The 27,140-nt window shown below is 36.3% G+C and overlaps 1 protein-coding gene across 2 annotated transcripts in view; it reads right to left on the bottom strand.

Moving 5' to 3' along the window:
* Positions 1-27,140, bottom strand: part of RNGTT (RNA guanylyltransferase and 5'-phosphatase) — a 170,409-nt gene that overhangs the window by 67,172 nt on the left and 76,097 nt on the right. For both annotated transcript variants that reach the window (XM_066179570.1, XM_066179571.1), the window contains exon 12: positions 22,456-22,524. In XM_066179570.1, coding sequence (XP_066035667.1) covers positions 22,456-22,524 — 69 coding nt within the window. The remainder of the gene's footprint in view (positions 1-22,455; positions 22,525-27,140) is intronic.

Here is a 27,140-nt window from a genome sequence, read left to right as displayed (position 1 = left end):
AGATGTCCTGCAACATCCAGAACTGATGTTTCAAAAAAGTAAGTGCTTCAGTGCCTACAGTTGGCTCTGAACCCTAAGCTCTTCAATTTTTACATTTTTTTACATCTTTTTATATCCACTCATCATCTACCCAATGTCTCTTCTATCTTTTCAGTAGTAGTAGTAGTAGTAGTAATTGTATAAATGCTCTATCTTCTGTGGCCAATCTCTCCCAGCAAAACCTCAGGCCCTTACTTTCATGAAGAGATGAAGATCAGGGACAACAGATGTGTTAGAAGTAGCATCCCAAACATGCCCCTACTAAGGGGACTTGAACTCCAGGCAAGAATACAATAATGACCCTAAAACTCAGATGCACATCCAATCCCCTGAGATGAAGAATCATCTGAAGACAGCTCAAAAGAAAGCTCATCCTCTGGCATCCCTCTTAGGCTGCTAAACTCATTGATTTCTCACCTCAAACTCAATTCCATAGGCTCAAGTGGGTCTAGTCAAAGCACCATGAGGGTTTTGTTAGACCCTTGTTAGAACCATTTTAGCACTGCAGGGCAGTTATGGGTCGCTGGTCATGTTGAACCTCAATACCCTGTCCTGTCCCAGAATACTAAGCTCCCCCCTTCCTCCACAGCTGCCAAAAGAATGGGCCACTCTTTTCTGTCTCCCATCAGATCAAGAGAAGGGCTGGCCCTCAAAGCCTCGGGTTCTGTTATCTTAACTTTTGCTGACACATTTCTTGTCAACTGCAGATAGCCTCACACACAGGTTTGGGATTTGCCTAAAGCCATGTGTCAGCATTTGCATTCAACGGATGGCACAGCAGAAAACTGAAAGCCTAGACAATGGAGGTATCAGAGGCCCATAAGGAGGATAAACTAACTCCAAAGAGCTGCTTCCATATGGGGATAGATGTTTTTGCTTAGTATTTTGTAGGAGGAAGAGCAGGGATAGTTTCTGGGACTGCATTCTGGGCAGGCAGTCTGGGGTGGTTTGACTCACCATAAAGACACCCACCTGGAAGACTGAGTGACTTCAGCCTAAAGTCTAGACAAAACAAACAGTTTCTCCTAGCGACTGAAAAGGAAGAGGTGGTGGGATGATTAAGAGAGAAGTTCATGTCTCATCAAGAAGAGGAAAAGAAGGTTTCTTTTACAAGGGTGGATGTCTCACTATCCTACAAAGTCTAATCAGCCAGCTCTACCTCCTATAAGCCTTATTAAATACCATCCTCCCGAAGTACAAGCAGCAGCTAATACAGGCCACCTTACATTTCCCTTCCTCCATATCTTCCCTCATTCCTTCCAAATGATGGGAAGTCAGCAAATAACCCAGCTCTTTCTTTTCTCCTTCTTTCTTTTCTCCTAAGTGGCACATAGCTGCTGCTTGTCAGCTCTAATTTCTTCTCAGTAAACTGGTCAGACCTAGCCCTGCAAAGTATCTGGAAGGCCTGCAAAGCTGGCAGCTGCAGGCACACACCAAATTAGAAAGAAAGCTAAAATAAAGGGCACAAAAAGCTCAGGGAAGGTTTGTTTGCATTGTCATACTGGCCCAAGAGGTATGGAAGGTTGAGTACCTTTGAGGAGTGAGAGCAGAGCAGGTGGGAGGGGATGGGGATAACCAAGACTAGGAATCTACTGGAGTTCCTTTAAATCATTAAATGTAGTTTGCCACATTGCAAATGATATTAGCATCTAACCACACTGAAAATGTAATGAAGTGCAATTACGTATCTTTGAGTAAGAAATATAAATATTAAATATAAAACTTAACCACTAAATATAAAACTTAACTATGACAAACCTATAATGACAACAAATCTGCTCCTCTTACAACACAAAACAGTGTTAAATGTTTTATCTGAAGAGCACTGCTTAATTCTGAGGCCTCTTAATCCATAGAGCAGCTGCTGGCCTGCCCAATCTAATACTTTGCATTCAGCTGGGTAAACAAAAAGACAGAATAATTACCCAAAATGTGTTTTTATTTTCTTGCACTACAGACCCTGGATCGTTTTAAAGAACCAAAAGGAATGATTATAATCAATCATTTCAGGCTAGACTTTATAAAGAAATGAGCTGAAGACACGGAAGTTGCTAACATTGTTGACAGATTATGTGAATAAATCACAACAATGGATCAAGAAACCACAAGATCAAAGGCAACCATTGAGTCAATTGTATATTCATAGATTTTTAAGACAGGAAACCATTACTGGGCTCATTGAGTTGGCTCTGTTACATAAAGGACAGAGAAACTTGAACAACAATGTTTATATCAAGCTTATAACTCCTATTCAAACTACAGTAATGTTTATCTCAAGTGTACAATCCCTATTCAAAATACAAGACACCTAGATGAAAAATACCACATAATGAAGAAATCACATGTATCTTAGGGAAGTTACTACAGTTATTTATTGTAGTTGTGCTTAAAAACGCTTATTTCTACACTGAGTCTTGTCAATGCCTTGCTTTAGACTGAAGCCTGGCTCTCCATGTAATTACTCCCTTTTTAAGACAAAATGAGTAAGTCTGAGTCTTACTGCATGGGTAATTCCACCGTTGGCTAATATACACATGATCATAGTGTAATTTCACAAAAGCCTTTAGAAGAGTAGGCAACAGAACTGAACCTACTATCCAATATTCTTTTCATTGCTTACACATACAGCAGTACACAAAGCGTATTTGTATTCTTCTGCATTGCATTAAGAGGTGTTGGTAACTAGCTGAAAAAATTCTTTTCAGATTCATGCCTTTAGCTGGGACTTAACACACTTACTCCTGGAAATACAGCCCACATTTGTCTGTATTCAAGCACCATCACAAGATTAAATGATCCACCTTAGCCTATATGATTGATTTTTCAGGAAAACATTTAAGTTTGCTGAAAAAGTTCAAAATATTAACAACATGACCATAAAAACATATGCAAAATCCCAATGCTATCATTAAACCCCTTAAAGCCTTCATGCTAATGCACTTCTTTAACTGGCACCAAAAAAACCCCCACCAAATACAAACAAACAAACAAGCAAACCCAAAACCCACAAACAAACAACAACAATAAAAACCTCAAACACAAGACATTAAAATCTACTTGAGGAAATAACTTATGTCACCAGCAGTTAAATTGCAACCCTTAGCTCCTTCAAAAATTCTGCCTTCTCTCCCTTCCAGCTTCCCTTCTCAGTTCCAACTTCTTTTGGTCCTCGAAGTGCCCATACAAACAACTTACAATCTTGCCATAGTTTCCACAGACCACCACTGCATATCCTCATGTATTCTGTTTTCTTTGCCTGGGAAAAAGCTAAGCAAAAGGGAATGTGGCACCACAACATTCTTGGTCATTGATGACTAAGTGTGATTAATGCTTGTTTTTGCCGTATATTGAGCAGGACACTGAGAACTGGAAGAAAGGGATATACTAGTCTGATCATAGGCCCACTACACTCCCTGGCAGAGGAGCATAAAATCCAGCTTTTCTTACTGATATCAGAAACAAATAGGTTATTTGAAAAAACTGCTTTGACAGCAGTGGGATCTCCCCTGACTCACATCCTCAGAGGTGAAGGCAAACAATGTTGTATATTATGGCATTTATGGTGTTTGGTCATATGGTATGGTGATGGTCACTGGTCATAAGCAACCAGCTTCGGAGATTATTCATCCCACCCACAGAGAAAGCTACTTTGAATGTTGGTGGTCTAAGAGAGAAAGGAGAATAATGTACAAGAGCAAAAGCCTCCAGATTCAAACAACAGGGTGTGTGACTACAAAGACTGATACACAGAAAAAGGGAATAAAATTAGTGCTTTGATCTGAAGTGGACATTGGAAATAAACACCTGGACAACACTTTCTACTTAGACCAAACATCAGACAGTAAGAGAAAAATATTACTGTTCATTCTTGCACGAAACCACCATAATTTACTTCTTATTTAAAATACATCAGAGCTGGCCAAACTGACTATCTGTTTTTGCCAAATATATTCCACATATCACAGAGGCAGAAAGAGAACCCTTAGAAAGTCTGAGGAATTCAGAAGCACCTAAGAAACTTCTATGAATGAATGTAATAGGTGAAACTTTTGACAAATGCATCTCAGGAAGGGAAAGACATGTAACACTGAAAAAAGGTGCTTTAAAAAAACCCCTTTCAGTGGCACTCAGTGTCTCAAAGATTATCAGGATTCCTTTGTATTTTATAAAAACAGATCAAATGTACCAAGTACTGATTTCTTTCTTGTAGACATTTGACACAGTTTCTGTATAAACTCTGGAAATGGTAAAGCAGGCATTTCTTTTAATAAATGTGAGTCAACTATTTCTATATTTCTAAGATAATACAGGGAGATGTGAACTGTAAGTACTCCTAAGAGTGGTCAGGTTAAGATAAACACTGGCGCTTTCCAAACCCCTGTCAGTTCTGAAAGGCATTTCCATAGCTGAGACAAAACACAAGAATCTAAACATAGAATGGAAAATATGTAAGAATACAAAATGGCTGTGAACGTTGTATAGCTACAAAACCCAATTCAAATGCTTTCCAATTTCACGGAGTTTTCATGTGTTGTACCAAACCCTCCACCAAGCACAACCTGTGTCTAACCATGGAGAGATGGTAATGACGCTCTAAGTAGAAGATGACATTTAAAAAAAAAGCTCATTCCTTCCTTTCAAAAAAACTTTTTTAACAAAAAGAAATTACTAGTTTTAATGCTTAGTGTTCTAAATGACTGATTCAAACCACCTGAACAATCAAAGAGCTGCAGTCCTCACTAAACATCAGTTTTCTGCCTAGTTCAGTGATTTGATCAGAACAGACACACTGAAGTTCAATAAATATTTGATCAGCTTGAAAATAAGGTTGTTAATGAATTCCAGACATTATACAAAGCAAGGTTGTCACATCATTGAAAGCAAATCTGCAACAGTAACTTTAGAGACTAAAAAAGATGGAGAAAAGACAAGTTCCTTGGCTAAGCTCAATTAATACAGTGTCCATGGTTAAGCCAAAAGGATGACAGAGCCGACTCCAGATAACAGTTTTAAATAACTCATTAATTGACAGTGAGGTCTCCATGCTGCTTTAATTCTGTGTGATCAAACAAATTTGTGTTAATTCTTCCATTCCTCCACTTTAAAAATCAAAATAAGGAAAAATAATTGTGTTTGAAGATACAATCACATCCGGTTTTCAGAATTTTTTCCTTTTATAGAGATAAAGAATTAAGTAGGAATGATACTTTTTAATGCATTAGGACTGGTTAGCCATCAATAGCTGGTTTGGAACAGCTGTTTGAGAAAATGTTATTGTACCACAATTTGTCTTTTATGAAAATGTGACTTGAAGCTATATGAAGTAGAATGAAAACTGTTATAATCAAAATAACCTGTGAAATATTAAGCTTAACTGTCAGGCCAGACTAAGAAGCAAAATATGTCCCCATTTAAATACTGTTAGATTATGTTTTATACTAAGAATTTAAACACTTGAATGCAAATCAGGTTTAGAAGGTTAACCTGTATTGAGAAATTATTTTGTTAATATGTTAATAGAAAACTGCTTTTTCCAAAAGTGCCTCTGATCCTCCAGCTAATGTAATATTTATATTGGACTTCTTTGGTAATTAGCAGGCTAAACATCTTCTCCTCTTGCACTTTAATCTAGCTTTATACCTCCAGCTTCATTAAACATCTTGTTTCACAGTTATCCTAATAACTTTTCTCAATATTCCATTAAGCAAGGAGAAAAATATGAGGACATTTTATTCATAACTAACGTCATTTACATATTAATCCTATTAATATTTGATAAATGAAGTTCAGATCACAGCCAAAAGTCTATGTTTATAGCAATCAAAATGCAACAGCCACAAAATTCTATTTCCTCCTCCCCCCAGCACATTACTATGAGCAGGAGAAACCTATTTTTTATCATTTCTGTCTCTTCACTGAACACAATGGTCTGCACCTAGAAATTCCAATCCTTGGGTTTGAAGCAAAACCGAAAATTACTTCATATAATTGGATAATGTATATATGATCCAATATGGAACAACTGGTGTCTGCTTTTGATTATAAACTCTACTTCTGGCAAACTAAGGTAACTGTTGAAGAGCTACATACTTCTGCCTTTGTGACAAATAATTTCCTGACAACAGAACTATAGTGCCCATGGTCAAAGGAACTGGTGATGGTCCATGTCTGCTTCTTAAGATACTAGATTGATATTGCAATTGATTATTTTGTAATCTTATTTTTCACCATCACTAATCTCATTTATAACTTCATTATATATGTGCTATGTAAGTCTTCTGAAAAATTAACACAATACTAGAAACACTCAAGATACTTCAATTTGTCTTCCACTGCTGTATTTGACTCTATATTTCACTTTGTATCACTAAGTTAAACTGAGATGGCCTCAGGATGTAGAAACAATGTAAACTGTCACCAGAAACTATAGTATTTACTCCTCCAGATGAAATTTTCTTTCAAATTCAGCTTCACAACTCATTAACAGCATTAACAAAAAATTAATAGAATGGAAAAGCTCATATCTACAGAACTTTTTTTCAGCCTTACACTGTTAATTTCTACCTGTCTAGAAACACATATAAACAAACCCAGAGGTAAGAAGCTAAATGGCTTAAAACAACCGTCCATAAACTGTTGGGACAACCAAGATAATACAGAAGCACTCCTGGCTCAGTGCTTTACTGTTTTCTCTTTTCTTTTTCTCGCTTAAAGCAATGCTTATTATTCTTCTCTCTGCCCCAGCAACACAACAAATCTTTGAAAGACTCTTAGGGAGATCATCTTCCTTCTAATCCTCCTTTCACATTTTCACTGTGAAAAAAAGCCTTGGTCACTTGAAGCTAGTAATGGTAGAGAACACAACCATTTTCATTGTATAAAGCGATAAGTGCAGTTGCTTCACTGCATCACTTGTTTTAGGAGCCCTACTGTTTATGTCTCTTTGCAAGTTTAAGTGTTGTACATACCAGCCAAAACCTTCTCTCATTTCTCAAACCCAGTGGCACCAATCTCTCTTCACCTTCTGTCCTTTCATTTTTACCACCTCTGTCCTAACTCAAGCTTAAGTGTGGTCATCACTTAAATTTAGACCAGAGAAAGAAGGAAGTCAGTCTCTCAGAGGACTTCTTTCTTTGTGGCTAGTTAGTTTGTGATCAAAGGCTCCTAGAAGTCCCACAAAAATTGTGTTGGATCAGCAGAAAGTATTCACTGCTCCAAGTCTGACAGCCATAGCATCCTGGTATAACCAAAGAATCTCCATGAACTGTGCAGCAGTGCTTTTGGCTGACTCACTACAATAATCTGATTTGGAAGGTGGGTAATTTATCAGTATTAGAGGCCACATTTGCAGAAGCTCCAACCTGCAAATTTAAGGCTTCATCATAAAATCGGTTTTGCTGACATTTTAGTAAGCTATGATGATAATCAGCATACCAGGAATAACATTTTAGAAAATCCCCTCAGAGTCCAGGAAGATTAATGAAAACTACCAAAACTTACATTGAAAGATGCAAAAATGTATTTCAAAATACTTCTTGAGGAATGCCAATCTTAAAAGAATGAAGCCTTACATCAAAAGGCAATCAGTAGGCTGGAGCTTTTAGCTAGTCTGAATATAAGAAGAAATGTGCAAGTACTAAGAAATTGCAGCATGCTGGTCACAGACATAGTCCAATTTCTCTTTATAATTCCAGAGCAAAAAAGCCCCTAGAGCTCAACAGATATGCCTGAAAGATGATGCACAGAATTGCCAGCAGGATTTTCTTCTACATGTTGCTAAATGTATGCTACACAAAATTGTCATTAAGGGCTAGCTTATTACATCTTATAGGGCTACAAATCTCCTGGAATTAAATATTCATGAATCTTGCCTGGAATACTGAATCCTGTGGTATTTTATAAGAAACAATAGAAACAAGCCTTTTCAACTACGTATTCTAGTATATAAATTATAAAACTCTGAGTTTTAATCATATTAAATTCATCATCAGCCATTGACATTAAAATAGCAAACCACGTATTTCACATCCTTATTTTCAAAAGGAAACATTCATACAAAATGGGAATTAAGTCCAACCAGTAGAACTCCACATTTGCTTCGCAGTGCTTTTACTTTGCAAGTAGCAAGCTGATATGCTCAGACACAAAAAGCAAAGTGGGGAAAAAAATGTATATTTAAAAAAAACAGTATGTACTTTCTCTTTCAAGTCTCCTACAAGACTAACACAACTTAAACCTGCATTTTCAGGAGACTAATTTGGATAACGAGCAAGGGAAAATCCTCATCTAAGAAAAAAAAATCATACCATGTCAAATGAGAATTTGAAAGGATTCTGCCCACTCTTTGTGTGAAATTAATCCTTGTAGTCCTGATTTAGGAACAAAGAAGTCAGTATCCCTGGGTAAGTACAGGTTACGTTGAATAGGGTAGCTATCTGTGAGCACTGTAAGTAAAGGGAAAAGAAATATAGGTTGCATTTTAAGAAAATTACTCAAAAAAAATTCCAGTTACTGTGAAATTAGTTGCTATCTTTCTTGGGAAGGACATTCTTCCATTAAAAGCAGTGTTTTTGATGTCAGTTGTTAATATTGCCTTGTAACCAAACAATAAATAGTTCCTGCCACATCAGATTCTTTTACCCCTTCTACATAACACGACCACACAAACGCTCATCAGACATGCAACACAAAATCTCTGGTTTGAATGCTGAGATTGAACAACTGCCATGAAGAACCTGTTCCAACTTCTCGGCTACTGGCAAAGAGCTTTCACTCTGTCACTGGCAGAAGGGTTGGTGTTAGACTTTTTTCTCCTTTCCCTTTTCTTCAGTGTTTCTTCTTTAACGATACAAAACGTTTAAATGTTAATGTAGCCATGCTTCGAGCAGGAAAGCAGCTAAAGGGCCAAAGGATTAGGGGAGGGGGTAAGTGACAATTACCATTTGCCAAAACAAATGCCATCAGGCTTAGCTGCTATTCAACAGTTTAACATTTTAACAAGGGAGACTAGAAGGAGAAGTTAAGACAGCTTTTCCATAAACAAATGTACAATGTATTTAAAAAACAGAATCATATTTCTTAAAAAAGAGAACTGCAACTCATAGCACCAATTCACCGGCATCCATCAAGTGAATTGAATTGTCTGATGCGTAGTCACTGGGAAATTCTGGAGGAGAAAGCAGACAAACCTGAGCCAGTTCAGAAGAAGCTTCTTTCAAATCTGATTTCTCTCCCATGCATTCTTTTTCTTAATGTCATAAAGAGACAACAGTCCTTTCCTTAACCTCTAGAACATAAAACACAACTGAGAATGCCATAGGAAAAAAATAACATCATTGATTCAAGCAAGAATCCGTGATGATGTTTGGAAGACAGTTAAAAAATCTCTTCCAACCTGCAAGATAAAGCGAGTTTATCACTTCAATGTAAACATTACTAAAACGCTGAGCTAATAATGAGCATGCTAGTATGAATTCTGAGCTAATAAATTAGATCTCTGTGAAGCTCAATCCTACTTGTGAAACAACTTCAATAGAATCCTTCAAAAATTTTCTTAAAGCAGAGTGAGCGGGTACAGAGATGACAACAAAGTGAACAAGGCCACCAGTCATCGATCTAGCAGGTACTCCAGAAAGAACGAGAGAGCCATGGGGAACTACATCTCTCTTGAAACTAACAGTAAGTACCATGCTCATTTTATGAGCTGTCTTGTAAAAACCTTTTCTCTTGTATAGTACATCCTCAACAGAAGGAGAACATGACTTTTATAAACCAAAATCATTCAATAACCTATTTGTTGAAATTAATTCTATAGTTGGGACAAAGAATATGAATCTTAGCAGATGGGGAGTCAGTAGTACCAGTTTTGTCAGAAAGATCTAGAAATTCAGTTCAAGTGGAAACCAAAGACACCTTAGCTAAAATAGAGCTATGATTGCAGTGAAAGTTGAGGGAACCTACTAGTTCAAGCACCATTCTGCATTTACCAAAATACTAAAATAGGTGGATCAAAGTTTTAGAGGCCTTACATAGACAATGCAGGTTATTAGGCTTTTGAGTACATTTTATCCTCAGTTGCACATGTGTATTTGTGCTTTCAAAATGTGTGAAATTGAGCAAAGCTCTGAAAAAAATGGATTTCAAAAGGGGTAGCAGCTCAGGTTCTGAGAACTGTTTGTAACTGTTGCAAACAGACATATTACAGAATAACATGCTCCAAGAAGGTATTACAAAGGATCTAAAGCTTTAGACACTCCCTCACAACTGGAGGTAAAAGAGAAAGACCATTTAAAAACACAACCACTCTAAGACCCTAAAACCTAATTAGAGCAGAAGAGTGGTGTACAAAGGGAACAACAGTCAGCTGTTCATTAGGAACAGAAGGAAAGTAATTTAGTCTTCGGGGTGGCATAAGAATACTTAATGGTGCTTAACTCCCTGCATTCCTCCTCCCCAGCATCCTTTGTACAGGAGGGTAGTGTTCAACAACCAGTACTGTTCCCCAACCCCTTCTATTCCAGCACCTGGGAATCACACCCATGTGCATTTTAAGTAAGTGCAATCTTGCAGAAGAGAACTGTAAGCACGTGTGACTGCAGTCAAAAATGCAAGACAGCAATCAAAAGCTGCCTGCAAGTGACCATGACACTGCCCTAGCAGTCCCTAAAGAAACTCCCCTCTATGAATAGCTGCCAAGATTTTCATGTCTCAAAAACCACTTCTTTCATCTTAAGAAAAAAAAGAGTTTTTGTAATTTACCCCAAAACCAACAGCTGATTCTTAAACATTCAGCTACATCATGACTTGAATTAAAAATTTACTGTTAATCAAAATGCCCCTCCAGTACAAGGCAGTTCTCACAGTATTAAGCCATTAGCTATACAGCTAAACATATTCTTTTTCTAAAACCAGCAAAACTCTACTTCTTTAATAGCTGTAGGCTTTTTTAAGCAACCAAGATGTTTACAAGCAGAGCAGTATACCCAGTTAAAATCAAGCTGGAATGCCTATTCTAGTAAAAAAATATTATCAAAAAACCCTTGCTTTCTGCATGATCAAAATTTTAATAACTTTTTTTCCCCCCTCCATTTTTTTTCCTGGCCAGTCACCATTAATATTCCTAAGAAATTAATTCATATATATGTGCAGTAAGACACCGTAGAGTTTCAGAAGCAATGGAGTAACACCCACCAAATTTAGTAGAGGACAGAACCCTACTTCTTTTGAAGGCCTAGCAAAATATGCAAGCAAATGTCATGGAAACAGAAGCTCTCTCCATAGTAACACCATTTGTGGCACTGTAGCTAACCACTCTAAGATGCTTCAAGACAAGGTATTAGCTTAAACCCAGTTTTCATTTAGTATTTGTTCCATAACATTCCATATCTCTATCAGTTGTAAAGATCTATTAAAAACATTAATAGTTCACAAGAATGCAGTATTAAAGCCAAAGTCAAACATAAGTATAAGGGCAAACTAATTAACTGTGAAAAAGCAAGTCTGAGTAACACTGTCTTTTGGGAAAAAAAGCCAAGAGACTGATGGCACTGTAAAGAATAATTATATTACAGCTGATTTCTACTACACTCTCTGACTCCATGCAACAATTGTCAGATGTGCAATAGCATCTTACATGAAATACATAGAAGGAGCTACAGAGTAAGATGCATAAAAATAAAAGTAAAATAAATTTTTAAAGAATACAAAAATATATAATTACACCTAAGCAACCCTCATTACCTGCTGTTACACAAAAATTTCAATTTTTTATCAACCAACCCAGCAACCAAAACTCTCAAAACCAGCTGAACAAAGACTCTGACTAGCATTGTAGCTGCTCTCCATGGAGATGGACCAGCTTAGAGCATAGCAATCGGAGGCATGGGAATGATTTTCAATGAAAATTTATTTGACTAATTCAGTCCTGTTTGTGAACTATCAGTATACAGTTCATGATCGTGACAAAAAAAAAAAAAAAAAAAAAAAAAAAAAAAATCCTGATTTATTTGTGGCCCATTTTTTTATCTGATGACCAATGCAAAGTTTCACCTCCCTGACTGTTACTAGATACAAGGCACATGGTACTATGTGTCCCTTCCATCCAGAAACTGAAAAGGGTCAATAGTGCAAAAATATATTACCTCTGACATTTTTGCAAGTAAAAGGCCAGGTCTTGCAATCACAGAAAACAGAGCTTATTCTGAAGAAACTTTTTTAAATGACAACAAATAATTACAAAAATCATTTATCTGGTTGTTCTTGTTCATATGCAAGTTATTAAAAGTTACACTCGTTTTTTACTGGTTCAAATACTTTAATGAAATATAAAGATTAAACTGAATCCTGTAAGAATGATAAGTATTGTGACTGTATTACTGTAATACTTAAGCTCTCTGAAAATAAATTTATAAAAAACTTTACCAGTCTTTGTACATGGAAATAGTCCCATGCTCTATATATATTTTAGAGAGTAGAGCTGATTTTACTAAAAAATCAAACATATTCTTCCAAAAGCATGCAAGAGCTTAAAAAAAAAAAAAAAAGCTCTGAAGGTTTCCAAAATATAATATATCCAATACATCCCATATGGTTCACTACATACATGTTTGTCTTACAGAAAAAAAATCTGTATTACTTAAAACTCATACCTTTAAAAAATATTCTCTAAATAAGAAACAATGCAATAATGCTTTTGTCTACTCTTCTGCGTCTACTGGCCTTGGAGCCATCTCTGTAAGGAGAGTCGGGGGAATGAACCCCAAAAGCCAAATATGAATTTGCTTTGCTTGATGTTAATTGATGGTAAGACTGCTGCAAAGGAATATGCTGCCTAAAAACTAGCAAATAATGACCTGTGCCAGTCTGTTCTCCAATTAAACTAACATTTTTTCACTACCACATCCATCAGAAATTTTGCAGAATAGGTTTAAGTAGAAAACTGGAATTTTACATTTTATACTTGAAGACAAAAGAAACAACCTTGAAACTCTTATTTTGTTAACCATATAGCAAACTTCTTTTTTCATCTGTTTTGAGCACTGAGCACTGGATTCTGTGATCAACTTATATTTATTAAACAGTTGTTTCCAAAACTATTTAGAGTTATCCTTTATTATTCTGGTTCATTTTTCTCATTACCAGCAGAACAAGCCATATTTCCCCTTAAAAATGGCAACATCAATTCACTGCCTGACAAGTCCCAAAGATACACATTTCAATTGCTCTCATAAGTTTAAAGTTCTCTCTAGAGAATCTCATGTTGCTTAAAGCACATTTTGTTTCAGTGGTTGGATGAATATACAGATGCAAGATCTCCCTGGGATTTCTAGTGATCACTGTTTGGAAACAAGCAACCTACTCTTTGTCAGCTCAAACCTGTCAAAACTTTCAGACAGGATGTAACAAGTGTACTAACTGGTTTTTAATGAACAATTCAAAGCATACAGAATATCTCTACTTTGGAAATCTGAGATAATTTCCAGCTAAGACTTCTAATGACTTCCCCCTTTTGGAACAAACCAGCACACGTCATAGTTGTACATTCCCCTATTTCAGTGGAAAGCAGTAACGTGGAGAAAACCTGAATTCCATTTCAGAAACACAACTAGCAGCATTAAAAGAAAATAAGCTTTTACTTTAGGAATATCTGCACTAATTACATAGGAAACCTTCATCAGGTTTCTGATCTCTGACTTCTATAATCAATGCGTGAAGTCCAGCACTGCCCTTCTGCTTATGTACCTGTATGATACAACCACATCTAAATTATTCACCATGCACCTCAATGTAAGACAATGAAATTTTCTTACAAGCGATTTATAGCTTTCATACCAAGCTCAAAACTTTCATTTTTAATCATGTTAATGGACTTGGTTCACTATTTTTGTAATATCAAAGGCGAGGAAAGCTGATGAAAGGAACAGAAAAGTACAACTACGACTGAAACTAAAGTTACTGCCAGTCAAAAGGAGAGTGAATTATCACACAGTGTACTGTTGTACCTCTTCAGTACAGAATACTATTCCACAGGCACCTCTGATCCTTGCAGAGTACTGTTCTGTACAGTATCATGAACATGATTATTTTAAATGTGCAGTCACCAATGTGCACAGTTACCTTCAAAGATTTATCTAATAATACACACTAGCACCTAAGAAAAATATTCTTATAAATAAAAAATTCAGTTACCCTTTGGTGATATTTATCATGTGTTTTCAAATTCACTATTTATAAGATCAGTGACCCAGTAAACACTTCAAATTATGAATGACAGAAAAATGTAGAATAAATCATTCTGCTTTTAAAGAAAGTGTCTTTAAATGTTTTGAGCATCCAGATACCACAATGCAAGTGCTGATACTCCTCTGAAAGTCATCCTGTTTCCTCACATATAAGGTATATACATCATTTTCCTTAAATGCTAGGCTACTGCTTACACTGAACAGAAGGATGGAGATCTAGCTAAATATTCTGTTTATCCTGATACCACTATTTTTGTTTGATTGCTCTGCTCCTGCGTAATAAAGAATATCAACATTTTTTGAAGGATCTTCATGAAAACTTGAAAGGTCTGATGGCTGCCTTGTTCTGCCGTGTACAGAAAACAGAACTGGGAGAAAACAATCACAACAATCTAGTTCTTCTAGATACTTTGCTAAATCTTTTCAGTTTGAAAGAAAGAGTCCAGAGGAAGCATAAATGAAGCACTCTGCTTATGGATATCTATTCTGGGATCTGAAGAAAAGAGAGTATTGACAAAATACTTTCTACTATATTGTCCAGTTTCCAAATCATTCCTGATCTATCAGCTTCTCAGTCCTGGAGAGACTGCTGTAAATTTCAGGATGAGTCGGAACACTGCCATGAAGACAAGTGACCACTTCATTAATCCATTCAAGAGCTGAATCTGATGATCCAGTAAAGAGTTCTCAGTGATTTAAATCAAAAACTCTCTTAGATTTCCCTATCCAGCTATATAAGATTTTTTTTTTCCCCAAAACGGATCCACAACACATATAAATCAATGCAAGTTTTGGAACACAGACCTACTGTTTTACAACAGCTATGTTTTGCAGAAGTGTTGGTATTCTCACATGAAATCCCATTTACAGTATATATTCCTAATATTTACCTATTCATTTCAGTTAGAAACTACATGAAACCATAGTTAGAAGCATGACAGCAAGTGCACTCCACAAGCTCCCCGACAGCTGGCTTTGAGACAAAGAAACTGTGCAAAAACCATTTCTGAAAGCCTTTATGATTGATGATTCTACAACTTTATTTTCTCAACATTTTAAACAGTAGCAGGTAGAGAAAGTGGTTTTTTTTCTTTTCCTAAACAACACATGCAGAGACGCCATCATATTAATGTCAACTGACAATCCCAAGGATGACTAGTCCACATTACATAGGAAAGATATTTCCTACTGCCACTGGCAGGCAGAATGACTAAACTGCACAACAGATCACAGAAAAACCCATTTAGATAGCACCCATAAATGCAGTTCACTGCCTGAGAAATCAGAGAATCACAAGCAGTACAGGACAATAGCAAGCAAATGAGACAACATACCAAGTAGGACCAACACTCTCCTTAGGTAATCAGACACAAGGCATTGACATCTATTCAGGCTGACATAATAAGAAAGTCAGGTTAAACAATTTTGGCAAATAGCGAATATGTTCATATTTCAATCTGAATATACTAGAGGACCAAGAGCAGAAAGTTAAACAAGAAAAACATTTGCTACACCCCAACCTTACTGTATTTAGAACTAAAAATGATTCATAAAGGGAAAGAGGGAAATGTAGATAATTTTCTAGGGTGTGAGTTATTTCAGGTTCTTGGAAAGTAAGTGGAAATCATACAAATCTGCTACTTTCAAAAATCATGGTACTTGTATCTAGGAGTCTAACAATTTCATTAAATGAGCTGTAATTAATATAATTAGACCTTACTTACTGGTGTTTAGGTTAGCATTTCTTAATTTTCTAGCTTTCTGATTAAAAAAAAAGGAGAAAACAAATCACCCCAAGTGAGCAAAGACAAACTTGAGTTGGTATAAAAGTCTTACTTGTACAGTCACAGAAAAGTTCTCAAAGGAATACTGTGTATTGCTAATATATTTGGGTATGTTTGTAAAGCATATGAAAGAACAGTATATTTGAGGGAGGAATAGCTACTTAAGAGATGAATTGCAAGGAACATTGCCATGGAAATTGAATATAACAACTATTCATAGGCAGAAAAGAGTTGCAAAGCTCAGTGGCATTTCAGGAGATTGTCAGCAAGTTCTCTGTTAAAGGAAAACCACAACTGCACAAAAAGTGCACACTGATACGACAACAGCATCCCCTGACAGCAACAGATTCAGTAAAGAATATTCCTCTTACAGAAGAAATCACAAAGAGATACTTCAAAGATGAAAGGTTTTAGTAATGTGGATCAACACAAAAGACTGATGAAAATTATTCTCTCCAGATTCCTCTTCTGCTGCAAACTCTAGAGAAAAAAATCAGGTGGTCTTAGCATCTGTGTTAACAAACTGAGGTGCTGATGTCTTCCCCCAGTGATAGGATGAGCAGGAACAGTTCAAAGCAGTGCCAGCGAGTTTTAAATTTGACATCAGGATGCATTTATGTACTTGAGAGGATGATGAAACATTGAACAGGCTTCTTAAAGAGGTGGTCAAGGCCCCAGAGCTGAGTGTGTTAAAGAGGCATTTGGTCAATGTGCTTAATAATATGCTGAAAGTTTTGCTCAGCCCTGAAGTGGTCAGGCAGTTGGACTAGATGATCACTCTAGCTCCCTTCCAACTGAAATAGTCTGTTCCATTCTATTCTATTCCATTGCCTCCAAATCTTACGTGAATCACTACAAAAATAGAAAGCTAAATCCAGAAACATATATTTGTCAGAAGCAAAAATCTATGCTATTATATGATTCTTCCTAAGCCTTTATGTATCAGCTTTGGTAGTGAGAGTATATTTGGTGTATCTGAGTCTGTCTGAAGCCATTACTTGCGATTGCACTAGAAATACATAACAATAATTGTTGCCCCATCACTGATAAACAGGATGTCAGAGTTGCAGAAATAAGCCAGCAAGTGACTAGGGCTATGATTAAAAATTTACACACCATTTGATAAAATACATAGTGTGAAAGAAAAGGCTTTCCAATTATATAGGATTATTTAGGATAAACTGGCACTGCTCAGTGAAATAAATCATGGAGATATTTTATTTGGTGGTATCTTTTGGAGATATTTAATTCAGTTTTAACTTCAGTGATTTTAGATGAACTTTTACAATGAGAGAAAATAACACAGCCTATTATACAGTGGGAATAGCACAAATAATTAACAGGCAACCAAGCATTTCAGATCACCACTAACTCTGCCAAAGGAACAGAAAAAAGATATAGTAATAACTCATGCAATGTTATTCAGTTATAAAAACCTGTTCATTATTCTTTCGTTTTAAAGGCTAAGCTTTGCATTAGTATTCAGTATAGGGAGTTATGTGTTAAATAATTCAGCTGTCCTTTAAAATAACATTTATCTTAGAAGAGCAGAGCCCAGCAGCTGCCCTTCGTCCTTCCCTCTAAAAATCCCAGTTCCACGCAACTGGACTTTATTCCTCATCCAAAAGAAGAGCATGGAGGAGTACCAAACAGAAATCAGCCAGAGCCAATGCAAAAATGTAACAGAGCTCAGGAGGCAAACACAAACCAGAAGATTTTAAATTGTAATACAAGCTTTCCACAGAAGCTCTAAGCTGTCCTTAGGCCTTCCTAACTGAAGGCCAGCGAGTCTTCATTTAGTTGGCTAAAGTAAGAGAATAATTCTTACATCCTTTCCCAAAGCAAAGGAAAATTAATAGTTTTAGTCAGCAAGAAAGCTGGTTATTAGGAGATTACTAGCATAAAAATTAGACTGTCTGAGATATCTAGCAAAGGTACAATTTACAAGGTCGATGTGAAAAGTAATTTCACTGATGAGTGGGCAGAGGCCAGAGAGCCAATTCTGCCATCAGAAGAGACTATTTCTGAGATTTTCATTAAAATATACAGGCTGGTAATCTGCAAGTGCTCTAAAACAAATGTAAGAAGTTTGCTGTTTTGAAGCAACATTTCAAAAAAAGGACTGAAAGCTTCCAACCTTTACACAAGCATTCAGAATCTGTAAATAAGGCATGTGGCTTCCACCTTTAAACTAACTCACTCATTGTCTGGGGCATGATCCAAATGCCAATGAAGTTTCCTGCTGCTCTGTTTTACTCCTACTTGGCACTTACCTTCAGGCCCTGCTCTGCCAACCTGTTACAGGTAGGGGAACCAGAAAGTTGATCAGATGGAATAGAGCTGATTTAGGCATATGCGAGTTATACTGATAGGATCTTAAATGGATACACACTGATGTAGAGAAAAGAAGTGGCAGGGAGAAGCAACAGAGAAGGGAAATCAAAAGGAATGAGAAAACAGGTTGCTGGATAAAGAGAATGTATGAAGCGAAAAAGAGTAAAGGAAAAGAGTACAAAGGGAAGAAGAGAAGCAACAGTAAGAAGACATTTGTCTCTTGCAATGGAGTTGTTAAGAGTATTATATGCTAACGCAGGAATTGCATAAGAACCACGCATCACATCAAGCTACCTACAAAGCATTCTACAAGGCAAAAACATCCATCGCTTCCACTAAACATGCTCTTCTCATGATCTGTGAAAGCTGTCAGACCAAGAAGGGAGGAAATGGGAGGGAGATAGGATGCCTCAGCCATTGCCTTTTAACTGTCACTGTGAAATGAAAGCTTCTATATACCCCAGGCAATAACCAATATAAGTAACTCAATGAATTAGGAATAATAATGCTTAGTCTGATCTTGCAAAACAAACTAACCTGCACAGGCAGAAAACAATCTCCTTACTCCTTAATATTGTTTATACCATCATCAGTCACAGTGCAAAATAACTTTTGCTTCAGTATACAAGAACCTTGCTACTCATAATAAGAGTTTAGATAGGATTACGAACAGAAGAAAACAAACCCTCTTACATCTAACTGAAACCCTAGATTCAGTAGCAAAACTTTTTCACAAATGCCTTTTCATTAAAGCATACCAGTTTCTCAAAACTGGACTAATACAGAGGCACTTGATGCCAAATCTCTACAACTCGTAGAGAAAAGTGAGAAAACCAAGACCTTTGAGAGGCTAAAAGCATATTCACAGGTAATTTTGGATGTTTTAAGTTTTCTGGCAAATCAGAATTAAAGCAAACTTCAAAACAACAAAATATTCTTTCTCCATCCATATTGATTCCCAGTGCCAGTGTTGCCTGTAGCTAGTGAGGAATATCCATATGCTCACGTCTGGATGCTTTTGTCTAAGGCCAGACAACAAGAGGAATACCTCTGAGTAAACTAGGCCAGAGGGGAAAGGAAACTCCAAAAAGACTTTCAAAGAGTATGAACTAACAAACTCAACATTCCTTGTATTACACAGTCAACTTCTGCATTCAACTATCAAAAATATGGTAATTGTGGGTAATTTTCCCCAAAGAATTTTCTGTCTGCACATGTTGACATTCTGTTTATCCTCCTCTGCTGCCAGTTCATTCTTCTTTGTGATTTTGCTTCAATTCCTGTCTACATTTGTGTACTCCTCAAAACACACATTGGATTTCAAGAGATCCCAAAAGATGTTCTTGAATTTCCCTGATTTTCTAAAACTCAGCATCATTTCTGTCTACCCTTTCTTTCTGCAAGATCAATTATGCCAATAAATATGGTTCTCAATTTTCTTCTGGATATGCCATGGTCTCTTCACTTGAGACAAACAGGTTTTATAAAGGTCTCTAACTCTCACAATAACCAAAGTTCAGGGCTCTACACTCCAATCAACAACAGGGGGTTGTTTTCTCTGACAAGACCTAATACATCATGCATTAATCTCTACAATACAAAAAATATTTCAGTTAGTATTCTCAAGGGGTCATTTAAGCACTGTTATACTGTTGTTCTTATATTGTTGCCTATTAATTTACTCCCTCTGTATCACATAAGAAAAAAGCCATCTCTATCAGCTTCATCCTTTTCAGTTAATCAGCTTTAATGCTTCTTTCCCAAGTAACAGGTCTACAATAATATTTTTCACTCTAAATATATTACTCACACTTTCTCAAGTAAGAAAGTCATTACACTGAGAAAACTGCATATTGCTTCATCCAGGATAATTAGTTTAATAACAGATGCAACAAACGGTATTAAAATTTGAACATTAAATTAAACAAATGCATTAAATATTAATAATCTTTATAAGCATTTATAAAAGAAAATTGTTTTACCTGGGTTATAAATTTTTAAGTGTGCTAAATCAGAAAACACAAGTTCTAGAAACACAAAACATATCAGATATTGATTTCTTGTAACAGTGACTAAGAGATACATTCTTCAGTAAGTCCATTTCAATTAGAAAAGGTAATTTCAAATTTAGCTGTAGTAACTCTGCTTAGCTTAACCTCTCATTTTCAGGGAAGTGTTTCTGAGAAACCTTTACAATTGCTTTAGATTCTAACAATATTCTAAGATATCATCAGGACTTCTTATGAAAGTGTGAACTTTCTTTACCCTAGTAGTATTGCTTTAAATTGGAAATTATTATGTATTTTAAAAAAAAAAAAAGTTAAAAAAAAAAGTATGTGGTCTAATTGCTTAGTTAGCTGATGTATAACTTGAAATATAGAGGCTTATCTTATTTCCAGATGGGAGTGTCATCACATCTTGCTAAGATCTACAGTATAGGAAGTAGACCAGGAAAAGTATGTTTCAACTGGAAAAGTATACACATGTACCTTCCACAAGTAACTGGAAGGGTAGAAATACCTGTCAAATTTGAAATAATTGAAAACAATTCCTTGCTTAATTCAGTCAACACATTGGAGAGAAGAGATGCCATCCATCCAGAAGGACTCTGACAGGCTTGAAGTGGGCTGGTGCAAACATCCAAGCCCAACAAGGCCAACTGCAAGGTCCTGCACCTGGGTCAGAGCAATCCCAAGCACAAACACAGACTGGGTGGAGAATGGATCAAGACTTTCTCCCTAGGGAGAAAGATTTGGGGGTGTTTGTCGACAAAAAGCTCAACATAAGTTGGCAGTGTGCACTTGCAGCCCAGAAAGCCAATCAAACCCTGGACTGCATCATAAGAAGAAAGGGCAGCAGGGCAAGGGAGGTGATTCTGCCCCACTGTTCTCATGAGATCTCCCCTGGCATGCTGTGCCCAGCTCTGTGACCCCCAACATAAGAAAGACACAGACCTATTAGAACAAGCCCAGAGAAGGGCCACTGAGATGATCACAGGGCTGGAGCACCTCTCCTATAGACAGGCTGATGGAGTTGGGGATGTTTAACCTGGAGAAGAGAAGACTCCAGGGAGACCTTACAGCAGCCTTCCAGTTTCTAAGACGGGCCAACAAGAACAGATGGAGAGGGACTTTTGACAATGGCATGTATTGACAAGACAAGAGAGAATGGCTTCAAACTGAGAGTAGGTTTAATCAGATATTAGAAATAAATTCTTTATTATGAGGGTGGTCATGCACTGAAATAGGTTATCCAGAGAAGCTGTGGATGGTCATCCCTAGAAGTGTTCAAGGCCAGGCTGAATGGGGTAAAAGGTGTCCCTACCCCTCTCTGGCAGGGGACTGAAATTAGATGATCTCTACATGACAGTTTGAGTCTCTTCCAATTCAAACCATCCTATGATTTACAAGCTAAGAAAAAAGTCAAGATGGATAATGCTACAGCCATGATCTATGCCAATACACAAAACACACTGGAGTGTATCCACTGTATCTGATTCAACAGGAGGAGAAATAGAATTGATGAGGCCATGCTAGTTTAAGAACCACTTGAATTATTTTTCCTGGTTGTCTGCAGTACTTTCTGGTAATTTCTTCCCAGGCCACTCATATATACTCATATACTCATATATACTCTTTACACGGGCAGACATGGCTACAGAATTTATCACGCTTCAATTGTACTAAAACAACATGAGTCACTAATTTTAATGAAATTTTAATGTACGAACATCCTTAAAAAAGCAAAATAATACAATAGCTCAAATCAATAGTTGAAAGATTCATGGAATTCATCCAGTAATAGAAAATTCTTCATTATTTAGCAGCCCACATCCATAGTACATACTCTAAAAAAAAAGAGATGATCCCTGAAAACTACCACCATTTATCAGTAAGAAATCACACATACTATGAATGAGATAGCAACTAGTCAGAAACAACACTGCAAAGTAATCCTGACCGAAACAAAGATTAGCTAGTAGATGGATGAGTCGGGAGGGATAGTGAGAATTCCATCTGGGACTAAATGAAGAAAAATCAATTCTTTATGCTACTTACTCCTGTAGGCTGAAATATCAGTCCATCCACTTCATGGCTAACTTCTCTGGCAAAGTTTCCTTCTAGGAGCTGTAGAACAAAAAAGAAAGAAATCCTTTTTCCATAGAGAAATGCACATCAAAGTGAGTAGCAGTGGATTATATGCTACTACTGCAATCGTTTGCCAGTAAACAACTTATTTATGGTTTAACGTTAGAGTTCAGGAAATGTCAACATCAACAAAGTAGCAGTTTCTACAAAGAATACTCAAGGCTAGAGAATCCTTTGTCCAAAATGAAATACTTAAAAACCAAGATGATTCTATGTAGTAGAAAATAAGGAAATATCAATTCTAATAGAGGACACTAAAGTAATTTTTGGGCAAATTAAAAAATCCATTTGCCATTTTAACACACAAGTAGCACTTACTTTAGACTGAACTTATTTCCTGAAAAATACTTCAGGGCATCATTTGAAATTCATGTTTGACAGACTTCCTAACTAGGGCATAAACCAGTAACACAGCTACATGACTGTAAAACAACTCTTTGAATTAATTTGTATTTTGAATATTCTATTTTATGCTTTCAAAGACTGTGAATTCCATATGGAGGTAAATATATCCATCAAGATGAATTTACCAGGCAAAAACCATCTAATTAAACAAAACACTGAAACCAGCTAGTCAACAGTTATGAGAATTGATTATATACTTCCATATTTAATTATGACTTGCCTAAGGAAAAGCAAATAACCAAGGAGAAGTACAACTGACAACAGCAAAAATTAGAATTACCAAAGTATCTCTTTATTAATTTCAATTTATGTTTTATTGTTGAGATGAAGTATCTGTCCTGAAGTTGCAGCCACTTTTAGTAATATTTGAAAAAACTTTGGCATAAAAGTAATCACATGGTGATAAAACATAGCAAATACAAAACCAGTAAATCACAGTCAGTTTTAAAAGCATCATTTTGGCCTGGTCTGCTAATTTTGTACAATTTCCTTTCTAGACCTCAACTTAAAGACCTGCTGACCAAATTATGACTAAATTATTCAAATGAAGTCAATAAACTATGAAAGCAGCTGAGAACTAACACTTGTATCCTCCTAAGGCTGTACAACTAAAAGCAATGCAATTTTATGTTCCATGGATCAAAAGCCTGATGGCCAAATACTTCAAACAATAATGATTCAATGTATTCACTTAAACGTATAACAGTGCAGAACGACTGATCATTTTGCTATAAAAAGCTTTTTCTCTTACCCAGTCATTAGCCTATATTTGTGTCTAGAGCTCCAATAACAAATCAAAAGTTCACTATTCAACTCTTAGATACAATTTAATTGGAAAAAACACTATGAGAGTACTCTCAAGTGGAAAAATATTTTAAGAATATTTAATTCCAAGTAAGAAACTATCCAATGAAACACAATTTTTCAGAAGAGAAAGCCCATAATTGAAACTTAAAGCTGCACCTTGCTGTTATAACCTGTTGCTATCTTGAAATGTACAGCTGAAGTCCACAATGTAATGCATCTGCTACCATATGACTACACGAAATAACAATAAAATAATCCCAAAATCTCTCATAAATCTATTGTTAGTCTTTGTTTTTATTACAGCAATGAGTGCACTGGAAAAATACTTAAACAAATGTCCAGAAGTTTTTTAAACAGTGGGGTTTTAAAATTTCTACACAAGCTGTCTTCTGTGGATCACTTGCAAGTTACTCAGCAGTTCCAAAACTGTCTGGCCAGTCATCTGTAATAAGAGTATGCTTCAAGCTTAAAAAAACGCACAAGATTGATTTCATTAAATTCAGGTACCAAAAAACCCTCTCACTGAATAATGTTAACATTAGGGAATAATGATATTTAAAACACAAATGAAAAACCAAGCAAACAAAAAAAAAAGAAACTTCAAATTAGCTGAGACAACTTTTTACAAATTTCTGACTAACTTATCAAAAGTGGCAAAGAGAGAAATCAATCACCTCCATTTCTGCCTCTCTGTTTTTGAAGTTCTTAAGGGAAGTACAAATTGAGGAGACAGTTATTTTGGTGTCGGAGCTTACAGAACTGAATTATGTATTCCTTCCCGAAATAAAACTTAAGAATATAGAAACAATCTTTGAAGTCAGAGTATGTGGAAAAGCAGAAAATAATTATCATACTGTTTGGCCTGCAACTCTCTCCACTCTGGTGAACATGGAGTTGTAGAAAAGTACCTTAAAGTACTATTACAACTTGATAAATGGAGAGGAAAATATAAATTAAAATTTTCCCATTTCAGAAATACATTCTGATACTTTTCATTCACTACTTAGCCAGAATTAAAAAACGTAAAGGAATCTGTCCCATCAAGCTGCCACCCAGTTTCAGAGTCAAACACACTCGCAGTTTGGAGGTCCACAGTGTTTTCACTAAGACAGCTCCTCCCAAGCATCAATTAGACATCAAAGACAAAAGGATTTTAAATCCAGAGCAAGCTCCAACAGATAACTATACTTCTTTGTACTCCCAGTTATTTTGCTTTCATTCTCATTAGGTCAATGACATGTACTTAAATATAACACTCTCTCTAGAAAGAATTTCTGACTAGAAAGGATTAGCAGCTGGGGAAGGGAATAGAGGAAGGAATGTACATTTTCTCGGTCATTATTCCCATAAAAATTTTCTTGAGAATTAAACTATGTGAAGGTTGTCTGTGAACAGCAGAATACACAGACATTGAATACTGCAAAAGGTTTGGAATGACATGGAAATGAGCAGAAAATGAACGTTTGACATACAAGCAAGTATTTTTGACTCTAAAAAAGTTACTTTTTATCAGTTTATGAACTTCAAATGCAAATATCATGGTTCATATTTTAAAAAATGTTCAACGTTCCACATGTTCAAATTTCTAATTAAGTTGAACAGAATGGTCTTTTTAATCAGTGTCATGATAAATGGCACACCTGCTTGACTGGGATGACTGCCATGGATCAGATAAAGTGCAATGCATCTCAATGACATTTTATAAAAGATGGGTAAATGATGCATGTGAACCAGTTCTTCTGGCACCCAATTCCTTGTTGCCTCGTGGCATCTATTTCCACCTGAGATCCCCTTTGTTCACTCCTTTCAGCTTCCTTCTTCCCCATGAACACTGCAATAAGCCATATACTTATATTACAGTTTATAATTTAAAACTTTTCCTTTCATACTTTTTTACATCTAATAATGCTTCTCTAAGCAAAAGAATGGTATAATTGCATGGATTGAGTGGAGGTGTATGATGAGTAACAGGATTTCTCCATGCTCCTTAGCCACTGAGAAGAAGAGCAGCAGTATGTCATCAAAAGAGCACTAATAACCTGCTGAAGCTGATTTTGCTAAAACACTCAACCAGTCAGCAGTTCTTCTGTGGATAATTGAAAATTCATGCTTTAGAGATTTCTCTGTACTTACACCAACAAAGAAAACACTTTGCTCCTTCAGCAGGAAGAGCAGAAGATTTAGGTGCATACAGATTCCATACAATGCTAGTAGGTTTTTGCTAGTGTTTTGGTATTTCTGAGCCAAGACACATCATTCTATGAGTTTGCAGATATTACACTGTTCATAAAATAAATGTACTACTGTGCCTTTTCTTTCCCTTACCAAAAAAAAAAAAAAAAGGAAAAAAAAAGAAAGAAATAAAAAAACACTTGTGGAAACATAACACAAGGCGAGTTACGAGGATTCCAAAACAAAATGATAACCCTGCAAAGTCATACTGCCTTTCTACAAAATAATTTTACTAAGGTCCTTGCAAACACATTGCAATTATTGATCTCTTGTGCCACAATATGCAAATAGCAATATGCTAACCATTTCATCTGTATTTCTGATTCAAAACTGACACTGCTTGCTAGCCTCCTGAAATACTTTGGGATACCGAAAGAAATCCCTTTGGATGTTTTAATACAAGACAAACACATGCCCCTATTCCTTGCTTTTTCAATTTCAGAACTGCTATATGCTTCACTTCAAGTCAAGACAGAACAACTCTGCCTGCAGTCCCTATGGAATTTTCCAGATCCACCTTCAAATTACTGATCATCTGGACCTGTTCGCTGTACAGAGAGCTGTGACAGGGAACATATTTCAATCTAAAGTATTAGTTACAAATAAACTATTAATGGAATTGCCACTCAACCAGAATATAAAACACCTTCATACATGGGCTTACTGTCATTCCTAACTTCACAGAGCCAGCATCTTCACTGTCTTAGGTTTCAGTCCAACTTAAAGGACCATCCCTTTCTCCAAGGATGACAGCGTTCACCATCAGCCTCGATATTCTCACATCCTGACAACTGTCGAGTTTTAGAAACATGAGTTCATAAATCTCTATAGATAACCTACTACATAAATCTTCATAAATCCTGTTTTTGAATGACATCAGAAATCCCATGGAAGGATTACTATGCTAAGATCAGTTAAAATAATGCAAAAATAGTCTGGGGCAGATTCATCCCAATTATCACATTTTCTAAAAATAAATGTCTGTACCAGGCAGTGATGGAGCCATCAATCCAAACTACTAACATTCTAAACTCCAGCTTTCAAACAGTTTACTTCGAAAAGGAGGCCTTCTGGAAAAGAATTAAGCATGCACTTGGTGGGGTATGAGCTTCCACTCAGATGATATGCAGGCTGCTGTGCAAAGCTTCAAA

This window comes from Chamaea fasciata, unplaced genomic scaffold, assembly GCF_029207755.1.
Source record: "Chamaea fasciata isolate MVZ Bird 193981 ecotype frontalis unplaced genomic scaffold, bChaFas1.0.hap1 SCAF_3, whole genome shotgun sequence".
Taxonomy (NCBI): domain Eukaryota; kingdom Metazoa; phylum Chordata; class Aves; order Passeriformes; family Sylviidae; genus Chamaea; species Chamaea fasciata.
Note: the sequence above shows the minus strand (reverse complement) of the source record. Positions and strands in the feature narration are given on the sequence as shown.